The sequence below is a fragment of the Brachyistius frenatus genome, unplaced genomic scaffold (genome assembly GCF_029030835.1).
Source record: "Brachyistius frenatus isolate BFR_SWC_R1_liver_20210118 unplaced genomic scaffold, ASM2903083v1 Contig_5, whole genome shotgun sequence".
Taxonomy (NCBI): domain Eukaryota; kingdom Metazoa; phylum Chordata; class Actinopteri; family Embiotocidae; genus Brachyistius; species Brachyistius frenatus.
Window position 1 is genome coordinate 2,142,952 of NW_027210604.1, and position 15,178 is coordinate 2,158,129.

A 15,178-nucleotide genomic window follows, 5' to 3' on the forward strand; every position below is an offset into this window, starting at 1 on the left:
GTGTGTGTGTGTGTGTGTACGGCCTAATTTTTGTACGAAACCATTGTAGTGAGGACATTTCTGTATTACGAGGACATTCACAACTTCAAACATCCGTCTGATGGCTGGGGCTCAGTTTCAGGGTTCTGGTAAGACTTGGAGTCAGGAATTTACTTGTGATGGTTGAAGGGGGCCAGAGAATGCATTATGTCAGTGAGGGTCCTCACAACTGTAGAAAGGCCAAGATGTGTGTGTCAGGGATGAAGCATAGGAGGTCGGAGAGGACGACTCACTGACGCAGTTTTCCCTGAGAAGTTCCTGTATTTCATTAACCAGATATTAAACTCCACTTCCTCCTCCTCCTCTCTCCTCCTCCTCCTCTTCCTCCTCCTCCTCAAAACTTCAAGAGTTTCATTCATGCATTTCAGGATAATTAAACTTCCTGTATCAAAGGCCCAACACAAGAAGACGCTCACCATTTAACTTCCAGCTGCATCCTTATAAAAAAACCTTAATTAAAAAAAAAAAAAAAAGTAGCTGTTTAAAGGGTCAGTTCACCCAAATTGCAGTAGATATATTTTCACACAGTTGTGGTTTTATTTGTGGAGACCTTTTTTTTTTGTTTCCACTCAGTACAATGAGGGTGGGTGTGCTTTAGTTTGGGTTACTCGCACCTGGAAAAAATAAAAAGCTCAGTTTAGCTGTCTAATTCAGTAGGAAGGTTTCGGTGTGGGTATCAGCTGATTTTAGTTAAAAAAAAAAATGTGTTTATAAAAAATAAAATAACCACATAGCCTCATTGGTAGAGATCAAAAACACAGAAAACTTAAAAACTATTATTTTGGAAGAAAACAAGAAAACACATTTCTGTCACAGAATGTTCTATTACAGGAAACGAGGAGGATTTCAGGGAAGAAGAAGAAGAAAAAAAAGTCCTTGAGAAACCCCGCCTCCTTCCTTCAATCCTACACACACACACACACACACACACACACACACACACACACACACACACACACACACACACACACACACACACACACACACACACACACACACTTCTATATCTTCGAGGACCATCACTGACATCTATTTAAACCTCAGTCTGACCTCAACCCTAAAAACAAAGCCTCAAACAGCCCCTTTGAAGGAAAGACAGACGTACAAACACGCACACACACGCACACGCACACACACACACACACACACACACACACACACACACACACACACACTTCATTCCTTTTGTTGTTCCACACAAGTCAACATGGAAGACGGCGTTTTAGGTCACAACTCTGTGGCAGGACGAGCTCTCTTACCACAGCGTCCAGGAACTTGACGCAGCGTCTCAGCTCGGCTCGAGTCTCGCAGAACTGTCTGAACAGTAAGCGTCCGATGGGCTGCCGCTCGCACAGGCTGCTGTAGTCCTTCTCTGCACAGAGAAAAACACACATGAGAAAAATCAGAGCTAGTTTGCCTTGAAATGAGGATCTGCCACCACTCGTGAATCAAAACATTTCTGTGAAAATAATCATATTTAAGGACAATTTAATGCCAACTGCATTCCACAGCAAAGGCCACATGCTCCGTCTTTTACCCAGTGCAAAGCAGCATCGAGCATCTACACCCAGTTGGCACTCAAAGTAGCCCCGCCCTCAATTACCCTTCACCTTTAAGCCTTAATACAATGTACACAGGTGAGTCATACAAAAATGTATCAGCGGTACAATTGTCATGAACGGGAATATTAGCTATAGAGAGCAAAGCTGTTTTTGTACGAGTCTGTAAACAGGTTTATTTCTGCTGTGAGGTCGGGCATTTTAACATGGGGGTCAATGGCGATTGACTCGCTATTAAAGACAGCCTCAAGTGGCCAATTAAGAAACTGCAGTTTCCTACGTTGGCTGTATTTTACAGCCCTTGAAGTTGCAGCTTGGGTGGTTGCATGGAGGGGGGGGGGGGGTTCAATAGACATGAGAGGTTTTTTTGAGCTTGTCTGTCCAGCTGTTCTCCAGCAAAAGAAAACAAAAATAAATAAATAAAAAAAACACCAAGGAAACGTGCATTTGCATCTGTGACTCATTGAGATGCAAAACGATTCAGTAGGATTTACGCACAAACAAATGTGATTTGGGGAAGTCCGGAGAGGTCAGAGTGACTGTCGTAAGTGGAGAAAAAAAACAACCTTCAACCAGAGCAGACGAATGTAATCTAACCCAGGATCACATTCAGGATCTTCCAACAGCTTCAACAGGACAGAACAAGCTTATAACCCTTTTAAAATGGGGCCTTATCAGAAAATGATATGAAGCCCAAAAAAACACAGGCACGATGGACAATGGGAAAAGTTCCCCTTCCTCATCCTTTGTGAGAGTGCAGCAGACTGAGGAGAGGAAGTCGAGCTACATGAGGACAGAGTAGAAGATGATCTGCTACAGGGACGGCGAAGAACAAAAAGAAAGAAAACGTTTTTTTTGTTTTTTTTGGCACGCCGACGTGTGAACGTTATGAAGCCTCCAGTTCAGATTCGTCCCCATCTTTGCTAGTTCGGAGCGGTTTGGAAGCAGGAAGCGACCATATTTAGATGAGCTGGGGGGAGGAGCCAGCGGTGGATCCGACTGATCTGATACTACGTACCGCCCACCGATAGCTGTAACCTGACTGCACCGCAGGTCTGTTAATCAAACAGACCAGGGCTTTTTGAAGCTTATTTTATAATTTATGACGGATTATTTTCAGATGGACCTCCAGAAAACGAATAAGAAGGAGCGACTTTAACGAATGACGTACAGAAAACTTATATTGACTGAGAATTTCACGAGAGAAGTGTAATTGGGTTCAATGGAGTCAACCTCTGGTGTTCCTCATTTTTTTGGAGCAGGATGCTACTTCCACTTTTATATACAGTCACTAGTTTGAATGGTCACTGATTTATCAATATAAACCTACATATTCCGCTCTGTTTGTTGGCACGTTTCAGTCATAAAAAAATGTCCCCTCGGGCAAAAAAAAGAAATGAAAGATGCTACCGGTTGCCTTTTTCCATGATGCAACCAGCAGCCTCTTTTAGTTGGACATTTCCTGGACCCGGCACAGAAAATGAACTTTGGGTTTAGCGTCCCTTTAATTGTTTGCCGATTCATTTCCCCTACGCGACCCGGTGACTGACGGCTCCACGGTGCCTCGTTCTGTCGGGTTCTTCTCCGTTTTTATCCCGCTCGGAGTTCTTCTGCTCTACTTATCGCCCCGCTGCTGCGTCTCTCTTTGTTTCCCCTCTAACGACCTTCTTTCTCTCCGCAGAGTGAGCAGAGCTGGTCAGCGTGAAGCAGAGCCGAGCCAACGGCAGCGAAAACAAAGGAATCGGTGGAGGACAAAGAAAGTCAAAGGAAACGATGACGAGCGTCGGATGTCTGGAGAGGCAACGGGAGAAATCACGAGGCGGTCGGCTCTAATTAGCATTTCTAATTAACAGTCTACGGATCCAGTTTATGTTCCAAACCATTATTTTCCTTTCAAAATTAGCTTAATTGCGGTTCATGAGGCTACTCGGCCGCTCATGCGTGAAGCGTGACACCCCCCCAAGTTCGGAGAATTATCTGGTTGCGACTCGGTGGACTTTCTCAATGGCTCACCGGGGGTGTGATGTACGGCACAGAACGCGCAGCGCGTCGGCACACAGGCGGCTTCAACAAAGAGCTCTCTGTCGGGCCTCGCAGTCCCTACGGTGGATTGCGACGCCACGGGTTTGAAACCGGATCGGGGACTGTGCACTTCTGACCGTATCCGTCTATTTATAAGCTATCAAGCAGATATTGTGTGGTGGCGTTTCACTTGCGAGTCTGTTTAATGATGCCGAAAACAGTTTCTCTCTTTGTTGCCGACGGATCTCAACAACTACCGGATGCACCGGCATGAAAGCTGGCAAAAGATATTAACGTCCCTCCAAGTATGAACCGCAATAACGCTGGCATTTAGTCTGGCGTCATCCTCAGGTCAAAAATACTAATTTGTATAACGACATTCCCACCTGTTGGTGGCATTCAGTTTGAGAAACCATCTCTCGAGAGCACAAAAAAAAAAAAAAAAACGGACTGGGTCTCGTCTCTGTTGCTGGGCGGTTGCCAAGGGTCGGACGACTTACCGTAGCAGTAAACGCCGCATGCGTTACATGAGAGTCTGCCGATTGTTTTTTTTTTCTTCCAGCTCTTAGTCATAACCCGTGCGTTGCCATGGGAACGGAGATCACGCCAACACAACGCAATCGCCTCGGTACAATAATGACATTAAAGCGCACCCTCTCACGTAATATCGATTAAATCACTTTCTTTTTTTTTTCTTCTTCTTCTTTTTTCTAACATTCGGCAGATAAGCTTTCTAACAATGGAAGACAGTCAACAGTGTCGATAACTCTGTGGTGCAACACAGAAATGCTGCATATCACTCATGGTATAAAACATTATATTAGATAATGTGGTACATGTCAGGGGATAATAAAGGAAGAGAAGAGAACAAACTGCAGAGAACAACTTGTTTCCGACATACAAGGAAGTAGAGATACTTGATACACGAAGCCGCCCTCCCACTCTCCTCTTTTTGCCAACAGTCAAATTCGTAAAAGATTTTTAAAGATGAAACATTGCTTCCCTTTGTATAGCTCACCTGTAATCTTTTTTTTTTTTTTTTTCTATCTCTCAACCTCACCTTGTACTTTCCCTGTTTCTCACTGATCGGTTTGTCCTCTCCTCTGTGGTACACTAGCTTTTCAAAACACCTGTGGTTTTGTGCAGCGACACGCTAAACTTCCTGCTCTCTTAGTGTCGGCATGTTTGACTGGATTCATTCAAATCTAAGCTTTATTTACATTTCAGGAAAGAAGCAAAAGTTTCCTGTTGTTTTTCCTTACATAAAGCATATTTTAGCATCAGCCAGAACGGATATCTCCCTGTTGCATAAGACCAATAAGGGCAAGAGTTAAACCAGGAAGAGAATCTGAAGGATTCGACACATCATTTCAGTACGCGATGAGCCGACATGTTTATCGTCTTTTTCTGTTGATTCACGGCTTGAAATCTTTAAAAAAAAAAAAAAATTTAATTAATTAAATTAAACATCCATAATGTACCTGGAAAGTCCAAAATATGTGTTCGGCATTTTCACATTAATGTGTAACTGCATTTAAACAATTATCAAATAGAGTAAAGCTCACTTCCTGATGCTTCCTCAGGTCCTCATTAGACTCATTTTATGTCTTTTTTTTAGACTTTTTCATAAGACGGCTACATAACTCCGTTTACACGCTAACGAGGTTACAAGAAATTTCCCATCCCCAGTCCTGGTAATTGTGGCAGAAGGTCTCCCGTCTGTCTCCGCGCTGGCCAAATAATCTTAAAAGAGACGTTCAGGGATGTAAAAGTCAGTTCACATGACTTTTATTTGTCTTTTATTTTGAAATCAAATATTCTAGGAAAGTTGAATTTTTGTTTTGCTTTCAGGTTGCAAATATTGCTATTTAATATTTCTTGTTTTTTTTTCCCCCCAGGCCCGTCCGTCCCTCCGTCGCCACGCGGAGCCTCGATGGAGTTTCAAACTTTCTCACAGGTCGTCATCAGCTGCTTCTTCTTCTGTCTCCCTAACAATGTGGCCCGTGTGTTTGCTCTGCTCGTTCCCAGGAGCCATGTATGGACGCACGCCACGCACAGAGCGCGCGCCTCGATACGCAAACACACCCCACCGCCGGACGGGAGCCGTAAACATCTTACTTCACATCACACGGACATCACGCGCACCTTTTCACGCAAGTGAACGAGAAGTTGAAAAATAAGAGTAAAAATGGTTAAACGTTCACTGCAGCCTTTTGAAGTGTCGGTTTTGCTTTTTTGGAGTCTTCATGCAATTGTGTCGAGCAAAGGGCTTCAACGAGGAAAAAAAAAACAAGAGTCAAACCAGATCCGTCGACGTGGCATCCTACTATTTTGAATGACTTTAAACTAAATGCAATCGGGGATAAAGCACGATGAAGAACATTTATATATATTTAGTGATTCTACAGTGCAGAATACATGTTCCAGATGTTGTGCTCGTGTACTAACACCTGACTAGTTTGAGCGCATCAGTGCGTTCGCACCGTCAAGAAGAGAAACACGCATGTTCCTCAACGAGGTCATTTCCTGTCAGTGCAGAACGGCAGAGTGATATTTTCTAAAACAACACTATACTTTGTCGAAATTCCTGCACAACTCAGGTAAGAGTCCTGACATGTAAGAGCACTATTTGGCAATGTACTAAAGGAAGTATGTCATTTTGAAAACAGCACTATCCCCTCCTCTTCCTCTCCGGCTTTGTATCTGGTGTAAACTCGGTCTCCGATCCGAAAACTGCTAAAATGAAAGTAACCTTCCTGCTACAGCAAAGAACACCAGTCTGCTTCCTCTTTCTGCGATGGCCACAGTTTCCGCTGCGGTACCACTTGAGCAAGATTAGCTTTTTCTCGTCTCCCCAGCACTGCATGCGTTCAGACTCTTATGAATCGACGATCTTCTTGGTAGGAAAGAAGTCATATTTGCTTTCTTGCGGAGTTAAATGTGACCACGGATGCCACTCTTATGTCTGAATGTGCAGCCGGAGCTGACAGCTTGGTGTGCCCGAGTTAGAAAGTTAGTCTGGCTCTGTCCAAAGTGAAAAAAACAAACAAAAAAACAAAAAAACACAAACGCCTGATCTTGTTAGTTTAATCAGCACACAAACAGACATATAAAAACAACAATTTGTGGGTTTGGAGAGCTATGTAAGAACTATTTCTTGACAAACAACAGTTTGTCCATCACAAGGCATTTATTATATCGTCAGTAATAAGAGCAGACCATCCACTTCCTCTTTATCTTTTGTTTATAAACTGAGATCTTCTGCTGATAAAAAGCCTGTGGATGAACGGGTATCTATTTTTGTACAATTATTAAGGCCGTCAGTGTTATGAAACGAAAAATCCACATAGGTCATATTCCCTGAGTGAAACGTAATATTTAACATATTACAGTGTGGTTATAACTGTAGATCTGACCAGACCGGGCCACCGTACCAGCTCCCGCACTGCAAAATCATGACATTTACTTTTAAGTTACAGTTACGAGTTTTCAGCTGCGCTGCGCGAAACAGTGAGGGGATTGAACGATGAGCTACAACACAGAGCTATACATAGAGCAGTCCTACGCTGTAATTCATGCCGGGGTTTTTTTCCCCCGCAGACGAAGAAGAGTCATCTGCTGCTCCTTAAAGAGGAGACTTTAAAATAAAACTCACACATGTGTTTTCCTTTAATACTGTAGAGCTCAGCTGCTTCATCAGTACACAAACGAAACGACGCTGTAGTCACGCTGTCTGATACCGAAATAAAATGTCAAACTTGGCAAAAATATAAATTGCACCACTGCAGGGAATGAGGGATGTTTATGATATTAATTTGATGATTTAAATATATGAACATTATGTTAATATATTTCAATACAGTATGTTGTATCTATTAACAGATTATTAACAGGCAGGGCGCAAGAAGACCTCCTTTGTGTGTGTGTGTGTGTGTGTGTGTGTGTGTGTGTGTGTGTGTGTGTGTGTGTGTGTGTGTGTGTGTGTGTGTGTGTGTGTGTGTGTGTGTGTGTCAAACGCTTGGAGGGAGTCCTAGAAAATGTAAATGTGTTAAAACGTAAAGGATTCATGACCGACTAATGTCTGACAGACGGAAATATTGGCAAATAAGAAGTAAAACTAGAAAAGTTAAAGATAAAAGGTATTGTAGACTCCCGACCGAGTCCCATTATACAATACAATAGTTGTATGGTTAATGGTCAAAATACAAACATCAATAGGTTACAATTTTAAAAAAAAATTTTTTTTTAAATGAACTAATAAACGAGTATTCCAAACTCACAGCCACAAAAAAAAAGAGAGCAGGATTTAGAGACTACATTTATATACTATATTATTTACATATTATAATATATTTAAATGATTTATTTATATATTATATTTAAATAAATTACATTTCCTCCAGAGCTGGTGTAGGCGTAACCACGGATACATGGATACAATCTGTTTCAAAGGCCTCGGAGTCACTCAGCGCGTAAAAAGACCACGAAGACGTCCAGCGAGATAAAAGCGCTGACCCGTGGGACGGAGGGGGAGGCGGCGCCATCTTACCTGTGGTTTGTCGGAGCTCTTCACACAGACTAATGTGAGGAAACTGCAGCATCTGCTTCCACTTCTTGCTTTTTCCTTTTCTGTTCCCGCCGCCTCCTGTGGGGAAAACCAAAAAAAAAGAAAGAAAGAAGAGATTTTGTTTTTTTAAACTGGGCAGGAAGACACACTGAACATACACAATCAGCAGGATGAGCTTGAATCTGAATGTTTGAGACGCGACGAAGCCGGTCAGCCAACAACACAAACACAGAAGGCTCGGCGAGTCCTGTTCGGATGTGGTTGGCAAGTACTGAAGCTGGTTCGGACCTTCGGACTTTTGAGTTTGGTCTGAACCAAAATGGCGGATGTGAAAGGGGCCTCGGACCTCAGGACCAACACTCGTTCCGCTAAAAGAGGCGGTCTCGGTTCGGATCAAACTGAACCACGGGTTGGTTGGTTTGCAGCGTGAAAACGGACTTTCAGATCAATTACGGGAAGACGGCGCATGCTGTCATCACTCGATAGATAATGGAAGAAGAAAAAACTATTTAAAAAAAAAAAAGTCATAAATTAACCACTAGATCAAATCTACAAGTGTGCAGCGGTTTGAAGATTTCATAGCTTAGCAGATGAATACTTTCCGAGGAGGACACCAAATATAAAACCCTAAAAAAAAACAGCAGCAACAGCAAAGGAAAGCACAAAGAGAGTTTTAAACACGCAATGACATACAGTTGATGTTACAAAATAACTCAAATCTGCTCAAAGAAACCAGTGAATTCAGTTTTAAAGAAAGGACCGGCTTAAAGATTGCACTCATTTCCATGCTTGGAAATTAAAAAATAAAAAATAAAATAAAAAACATGTCCAGTGGAGTAAATTTAAGGCTTTATAGTGATCTTTTTTTTTTTTTTTTTTTTCTTACACTGTCTGTACACGAGTTGTGCAACAGGTCTGAACTCACGAGTCAGCGATCTCTCCGGTCGCGAGATTTATCGTTTAATTTCGGGGGTCCTGACATGTTTTGGAATTGGAATTATGTCGAGCTTAAAATCACAGTAATCCTCCGGGGCCCTGAATGTCCTCACGAGTGCAAAAAGCAGCCGTGTAAAGTTTGTGAGCACAAAGAGGCGGACAAAAAAAAAAAAAAAGCAAAGAAGAGAGAAACCAGGAGGAAGTTCCTGTTCCTGAAGCTCCAGCAGCCCGAGACTCGACGCAGCTTCGAGCGCGAGTTCATTCAGCGGAAACAAGAGCCGACACGACGCTCTCCGAGTTACTGTCAAACCTCGTGAGTTTCAAGCCCTTGCAAGTTGATTTTCCTTCTTGTGAGGTTCTAAAAAAAAAAAAACGAGCCGGGCCGGTGACTGACGAAGCCGAAGTTCATGACACTTTCTGTTCTGAGTAATTCTGTTAACTAACTTGTTTAAATTACTCACGAAAACCTGAGATAAATAAGATGGGTCTGTAACTAGGATAAAGGGAGCCTGTGAGGCAAAGACCAGGGCAAAACAAAACAAAACAAAACAAAAAGTCTCGAAAACAACTCGCTGCTGAACAACAGTCAAAAGACGAGTAAATTAAACTGGAGCAGTGAAAAAAAACCCAAAAAACCCAAGAACGTCTGTAAACATCTCGCATCGTGTCACATCCCCCGGAAACAGCAGTCGCTATGAAAGGTCACGACTGATTGCTTTTGGTAAAACTCTGAACAAAAACGAAGCGAGACGCGGCGTTAGAAGCCTTTCAAGTGTTTACTGACAACACGCCGCTGTTGTGAACACAGCGGCGCGCCTCGGGACGTCCGGCCGGCCGGCCGGCCGGCCCTCGACGGGGAGAGAGAGTCGCCGGCGCGCTGCAGGATTTGCTATTCAAATAACAACAAGGCGGCTGCATCCTCGGAGCAAAGATCAATTATTGTCGTGCACGCTCCGCAAACAAGATGTTCTGATGCTCGCGTCCGGGGGGGGGGGAAGATACGCGATAACATCAGAACTAAAGAGGAGCCGGTCGATCGATGCCTGATGTCCTTTCAATCGAGATAAAACAGCATTCAAATCCGGCTGCGAGACAGGAAGCGCAGGTTGGACACACAAAAAAAAAAAAAAAAAAAGGGACAAAAAAAGGGACAAAAAAACACACATAATTAGACTGAAAGCATCCAATTAGCTTTCAGTCCTGGATACAGTATCGATCCCACACGGACCGAGGGACAATGTGGGTCAAAGGTGACGCCCTTGTTTTGAACGCGAGGAAGGTCGTGACGTGACGCCAATGAACCTCGAACGGCCGAACTGCACAAAGTGACGCTTGGAAATATGAACCCGAGGGATGTTTTTCAGTTGCTGTAAAGGTGCGACGTGGAGTTTTTCTCACGAGCAAACAAGCAAAACAAACTCGGACTCGAACTGTCATACATTTCTACTTGCAGCTAAAATATTCCCCTGTTTAGCCCAGAGAGGTAAAACAACAGTCGCTGTGTCAGACTTCAACAAATACAGCTCTCAGGAGGTAAATTAAACATCGTGCCGTCGTATACAGTTCCAGTTATGTAAATTCTGTCGATGTCGGCGTGATAATGCCGACATTTTATGAGAGCTTCAATGTTGTGGGTTTGAATTACACAGAAGCAAATAAAAAGAGAGCAAACCAAATATGGGATGCCTCAATGTCAGCCAAAGTCATTAAATGCAAATTAAATATTACATTTCCATTTTCCCCCCCACTATCTACGCTGTATGACGTTAATGTAGCATAAAACACAGGGTAGCTTGTTATCGGGTTTAAAATGACGGGATGTTTAGAAATGCGCTGCTTTTGTTGCTAAAGGAGAGTTTTCCAGTTGGCGAATTCTTTTATTTTTGGTTTGTCATTTTCTGCTCAACAGATTCAGCACGACGTAGATCGTCGATTCACATCGAGTAGAATGACTCAAGAAACTCCCCGTTTCTACTTCACAATAAAAGTCTTAACTGTTCCTGAGTCATGGTGTTGAATAATAGACCAGAACATTACGACATCACAGTGAAGTTTACTTTTTTTGGATATGAAATATCATCACTTATTTTATGCTATTTGCCATTTGCGGGAAATGTTTTTTTTTTTTTTTTTTTTTAATACCACAAAAACTGTTTTCATGAATTCAGAACAGTCCGCCTTTATAAACTCCGCAAACGTCTTTGTCGAAGGGACAAAGTTGAAGCTAAAACTTCAGGTGAATCCTGCAAAGCAGCTTTAGAAAAAAAAAAAGAAAAAAAAAAAAAAGAACTACGTCAAAAGATGATTACACGCTAAAAGAATGACCAGCAGATATTTTTAGGTTGCAACTTAACTGAGTTGTACTTATTTCTGCCCGTTATCACGTCAGCCACATTCCCTCAAATGTGCCCAACCTGAAGTATCGACTTGTAGCAGCCGTCAGGCTGGATTTAAACCAAACGCCATTTCCTCTCTGGCTGACATTAACGTGACAGTTTGCTTGCTTAGAAAAAAGAAAATGCGTCCTAAAACATGTTTTATTTGACATATTCTAAGCCAGGCATCCAACAAACAAAATTCCTTCGAGCTTTTTGTTTATTTTGGAAACAAAAAATTAGTGTCACCTATTCGGTATGCAACTAAATGTGGACTGTGGCCACGATCGCCGCTTCTGTTGCCGAGTTATAGCGTTGGCCAGAAAATTGATTTAGCATGACGTTATGATGTCGCAGCGAAGTTCACCTTTGACCTTTTGCGTAAAAAGATCGTATCAGTTTCACGCTTGACTCCGAGCGAACGTTTGTGCCAAATCTGACGAGGTGTCATCGAGGCGTTCCCGAGACATCACGTCCACGAGAACGGGACGGAAAGACGTACTGTCTCCGTCGACGTCTGTCGCTGCTGCAGAGTCATAAAAACATACAAATCCTTATAGATTATCTACCAGCTAGTTCACAGTACATGTTGTTCTGAGCTCCTCTAAACCCATGACAACAGTTTTGATGAATTCAGGACGGTCAGCCTGTGAGAAACACTGAAAACTACTTTGTTAATAGAAAAAAAAAAATTCAAGTTTAAAACAGCAGGCTATCTGGACTCAACTCTTATTGGAAATCCATTATTAAAACTACTGAAAAAAACAAATTATGTCAACCAAACTGCGTTGTCCTTATTTGAGTCATGAATTCAGCGACCCTGAAACCTCTGCCGGGTGTGATCTTGTCTCGGTTCACAGGAGGTGACACAAACAGTACACCTGAAGAGCTGAAAGTCGACGTTTTTTGCCAGGCCAAGGGGAAAAAAAAAATATATATATACACCCTAAAACTTTAACACCAACGAATACCAAGCGAGGACGACAAGAGTTGGTCACCATCACCGAATACACAATAGTTGTAGTACAAGTACACTCTATTGTGATTCTAATATTGAGTAATCATGATACTCTGTGTCTCATGTTTCTCTGTAAATGGGAAAAAAATAAAAAAAAATAATGTGATTTTCAAGTCACAAACTAAAATGAACTGGCTCATTGCTTCCCGTAAGTTAGTAAAATTGTTCTGGGATCGAATGGCACGCTTTAGAAAATGGTCAGCGGTAATGAGAAATGTAGGCAAATGGTAGTTAAAGCAGCACTCTGGTGATTGAGTGTTTACTCAAAGGAGACATATTGGAAAAAAAAAAAAAAAAAAAAAAGAAGAGAAACAAAAGATAATAACTGAGGCAACAGAAATTGAAATAACAGAAAGTAAAATTGGCAGAATTGTAGATTTAAATGAGGAACTGTCAAATCCGAGCGTCATACAGTTTTGAGGTTTGATACGAGCATCCGTAATGCAATGCATATTCTAAAAAAGCTAAATTGTCAGAGATTAATTACAGCCATACTCCCCTTTATTTATTTCACATATAGGCGTATTTTAGACTTTAATCACGTGGATGTATGCGGACCACAGAAGAACAGGATTGAGCCCCTAAGATGCCGCGTTCTACCACTTATATAAGCAGAACTGAATGACGTTTTCCAGTGACGAGTGTTGCTCCTCGTGACATGTACACTATCATTCATGCGTAAAATCGGGGGGGGGGGGGGGGGAAATGCCCCTTTTAATAGGATCAAGCGTCCGAAACTACCGGCGCAGTCCTTCAAACTGAATGAAGCCACGCTGCCAACGAGCAGGGAGTTTATCAAATTGCTTGCTGCCTGTACGGCACTGACACGCAAACCAGCGATAATCCAAACGAGGTTTATCGCCGGCGTGTCTGGGCTCCTCGTTTTAAATCAAGTGTTGTGATGACATCCGGGGAGGTCAGAGGTCGAGGCCTCCTCCCTCTGCAGCTGGGAAGATCTGGTGCCTTTCTCAGCTGGGCACGCGGGTGAAGCTCGAGTCTCCGATGCCCTGCAGATAAGCTCACAAGCGAGGGATCATGACACTCATCTTCTCATTGCAGATGGCATTAGGATTATGTTGGCAGTGATTCATCACACAACCTTTTGTCTCCCGTTTTAAACAACAGCAGACAAAAACCTCGGATGACGTTTCCATGGTTCACCCTAGATGTCTCTTTACAAATTTATACTGCAAGTATTCAGGAATGTCACAATGCATGAACTACTGCACAAATAAATATAACTTTCAGAATCTACACTGCCGAGCTGGTAATAATGGCGTTTTTTGTTTTTTTTTTTGTTTTTATACCAGGAAGACTAAAATCAATAGTGTTGCACAAAGTACAAACAGCAGCACTGCACAGATGGTCTGCCTCAACATCCTGTTTCGCAAACTACAGGACGATGCTGCAACATCAGCAAGGGAAACCCGATGTGTTGCTGCGCTCACAGTTTACAGTTGCAACCCCTTCCGGACCTCGTTCTTATTTTCCCGTGTACGTTATCGCAGCCGCGCCAAAGTCCGTTCAGAAACGAGGCGATTTTGAAAGCCGTTCGATCGCAACTGTCCGCGCTTGTCTTCACAATCACACTAACAACGTTTTACAAATCATTAGGTCCTGCTCTTTAATTCGGCAGGCGTCAATAAACAATATAACGTTTCCATCAGCAGTAAATCATCATAACCCGGCCGGCTCGACTCGCCGTGCAAGTTTGGTTAATGTACAGTTTACTTTCACAGCGAGAGCCCTAAAACACGGAAGACGGGACGTTTGAACACAATTAAGCGGCGGACATGAATAACTTCCTTGCCGAATTGGTCCCTGTCGGTAACGGAGCTCGGCGGGTTCATCCGCCCCGTTACGGGATCAACGCGAGCCAACGGGTACGGACGAAAACTTTAAATCGCGGTTGTTGGGAATGAAGTTCCGTACGTCACTGCCCGCTCGAGAGACAACGGCGCGTGTTAACGGTCATGTCCAGCTCGCATCATCAAAAAAAAAAAAAAACACGATTTAATCCCCGGCGGAGCGGAAGAGCGGGTAACGGAGGTCGTGTCAGCCGCGTCCGGGGGTATCCCTCCCGCCGTTGTACCGGTGGACGCGTAGGGTGAGAACACCGGGGAAAGAGTCGCCGTCAAAAACCGCCGTCTCCATCCTTACCTTCCCGTGCTTTGAGCAGCACGGTGTTGGCCACGATGTTCTCCAGCTCCATGTCGATGCTGTGTGGGCTTCCAGCAGCAGCGGAACACCGAGCTCCTGGTCCCCGCCGGCGGCTTCGGTCACTGTTATCCTTCCGAAACAACCGTCCGCCACCTCCTTCCACCGCCCAGCCGAGGAGGGAAAACAAAACAAATCAACCCTCCGTTTCTGCTTTGGCACAGTCCCGTCCGGTGACAATGTGCACTCCTCCTCCTCCTCCTCCTCCTCCTCCTCTTCTTCCTCCTCCCTTCATCTCTCCGCCCTGAAGCCGCTGTCACAGAGGAGAAATAAACGCAGACTTCTCACTCTGTTGCAAAAATATCATTAAATATCATACAGAACGTGTGTGATTTATACCGGACAGACCTCTCACTCTGCTCCCATTTCCCGCCTCGTTTTTGAGCTCGCTCCACGAGGTGTTTTGCTTTTATCTGTCATAAAACAACAACAACAACAACAACAA

General features: G+C 43.3%; 1 protein-coding gene across 1 annotated transcript in view; it reads right to left on the reverse strand.

Annotated features, from left to right (window-relative positions):
- The window catches only part of grk6 (G protein-coupled receptor kinase 6), a 35,115-nt gene extending 20,209 nt beyond the window's left edge, over nt 1–14,906 (reverse strand). The window contains exons 1-3 of the mRNA XM_069716749.1: nt 14,677–14,906; nt 8,170–8,265; nt 1,299–1,411 (exon numbers count right to left, since the gene is read on the reverse strand). Coding sequence (XP_069572850.1) covers nt 1,299–1,411; nt 8,170–8,265; nt 14,677–14,728 — 261 coding nt within the window. The 5' untranslated portion in view covers nt 14,729–14,906. The remainder of the gene's footprint in view (nt 1–1,298; nt 1,412–8,169; nt 8,266–14,676) is intronic.
- Between the last annotated feature and the right edge of the window lie 272 nt (nt 14,907–15,178).